The sequence below is a fragment of the Sinocyclocheilus grahami genome, unplaced genomic scaffold (genome assembly GCF_001515645.1).
Source record: "Sinocyclocheilus grahami isolate Dianchi unplaced genomic scaffold, SAMN03320097.WGS_v1.1 scaffold33289.1, whole genome shotgun sequence".
NCBI lineage: Eukaryota > Metazoa > Chordata > Actinopteri > Cypriniformes > Cyprinidae > Sinocyclocheilus > Sinocyclocheilus grahami.
The window spans coordinates 1-1,834 of record NW_015521807.1 but is presented as its reverse complement, the minus strand read 5'-3'; the positions used below and the strand labels follow the sequence as shown (position 1 = coordinate 1,834).

The following is a 1,834-nucleotide window of genomic DNA, read 5'->3' as shown; positions in this document are numbered from 1 at the left end:
TGTGTATATACATACAGTAAACACACACACACACACACACACACATATATAATATATGTATGTGTGTGTACCTACTGAACCATATTTTGGGGACAAATTTGTATCCAAAAGTGAGCAAAACCTGACAAAAATCGCCAAAAACCTCCATTTGGGGATGTCCTCATTTGTAGAACGGGTATAAAAATAAAGTAAACAAAGTTTTTTTTAAATTGTAAAAATGCAGAAAGTTTTCTGTGAGGGGTAGGGGTGGGTTTAGATTAAAAAGTGTAACTATCTATATATAAAATCAATGTCTATGTAATGTCATTTAGATAGCTCAGTAAAGTGTGTGTGTGTGCGTGCAAGCGTGAACTATGTTGTTGATGTATTTGTGCTTTTGTAGGAGGACTTTTATTTTGAAAACCACCGGACCTGATGTTGTTTTTTAGTTGAACGACTAAACGTGTCACGTTAACTACCGCCTCTCGTGCTTTTCTTGTTTGGCGAATGCTTCCGTTCAAGCAAAAACCAACAGCATTTTAAATAGCTGCGTTAATGCATTGTCGACGAATTGAACAAGTATATATTTTTAAAGATGCCCCAAAATGGTTAAAGTGGAGTCGTTCTTCCGGTTCGCTTCCGGTTTCCACGTCTCGCGTTTGGCACGAGCACGTTTACAGCTGCGCTTATTTCTGCTCAAACCCGCACACTTTCATAACTTCTCGAGTCTCAGCAAATATCCGCAAGCTCAGCTGGTCACTTAGTCGATCAGGTAGTACAAGTCTTCTTTTCGTTCCAGTCGCTGCTAATACAGTACTATACCTGCGCGCGCTGAGTGTCGCTATGTGGTGATGGAGAGAGACTTGCTCAGACAGTCTGTGTCGTATCATGGGGGAAACCTGCTGGCGCTGTTAACATGCGAGCAAAGGGAGAACCCAGACTTCAAATATGTGGCTGCTGCTGATCTCTCCAAAACTCTCAATCAAAGGTAAGCGACCATTTGATAATAGCTGCACGTGATTATTTGTATCCCTTATATCATATTTGTGTTGCATTAATTACTCACCTGCATGTGGCGACAGAGGCTTTCTTCTGTGGAGATATTTAACAGAATGTTCGCGCTGTTCTTTTCCGTACCGTTTCTTCTCAGAAGTGCTTAGAGTTCTTGCAATTCTCAGTTTATATCAGTTTATGTATTTTTTTTTATCCCGGAGCGGTAACAGTTCTTCCATAGACCATTTTGTCACGTGAGAATATTATTCGTGTAACATTTTGATAATGTATTGCCAATAAATGAGCGTCATGTCATTGTTTTGAAACAGGGATACAGAAGAGGCGAGTCCTGTCCTGGAGCAGTTCATAGCAAGGAAAGCTGATCTTCTGTTTGCAGCGTCGCGGAAGACCTCTACACCAGCAGATGAACGGCCGGACGAACCTGGAGGTGAACCTCATTCAGTTCTAGCAACAGCATCATGCAATCACGTCGCTCCAAGAGCATCCCGTCTCATGAAAGTGAATGACATGCGTGCGATTAAACGATGAACTCTCCCTCTGATAATGCATGTATGTTGTTTCAGATGCACACGCCGTCATGCCTCCGCTGGAGCAGTTCATGGAGGTGTGTGTTGAGGAGAGACGGGAGCTCTTCTACAGAGACGTGGAGCGTGGAGACCTGGTTATTGGAAGGATCAATTCGGTGCGAGACTTCGGCTTGTTTGTAACTCTTCTCTGCACTGCTGGAGGACTGGAACGAGATATTGAGGATCTTGAGATAAAGGTTGGGTTTAAGTTATTTATTTATTTTTCTCTGAAGTGTGCATTTCTACACCACTAATGGCACCAACAACAGAATTGT

The 1,834-nt window shown here is 42.3% G+C and overlaps 1 protein-coding gene across 1 annotated transcript; it reads left to right on the top strand.

Annotated features, from left to right (window-relative positions):
• Positions 1-418: 418 nt before the first annotated feature.
• On the top strand, positions 419-1,756 carry LOC107580430 (tetratricopeptide repeat protein 14-like; the record flags this gene model as incomplete). Its single annotated transcript, XM_016266137.1, has 3 exons — positions 419-967; positions 1,302-1,420; positions 1,557-1,756. Coding segments are annotated over exons 1-3 (456 nt in total), but the record flags the coding sequence as incomplete, so codon positions are not given.
• Positions 1,757-1,834: the final 78 nt, after the last annotated feature.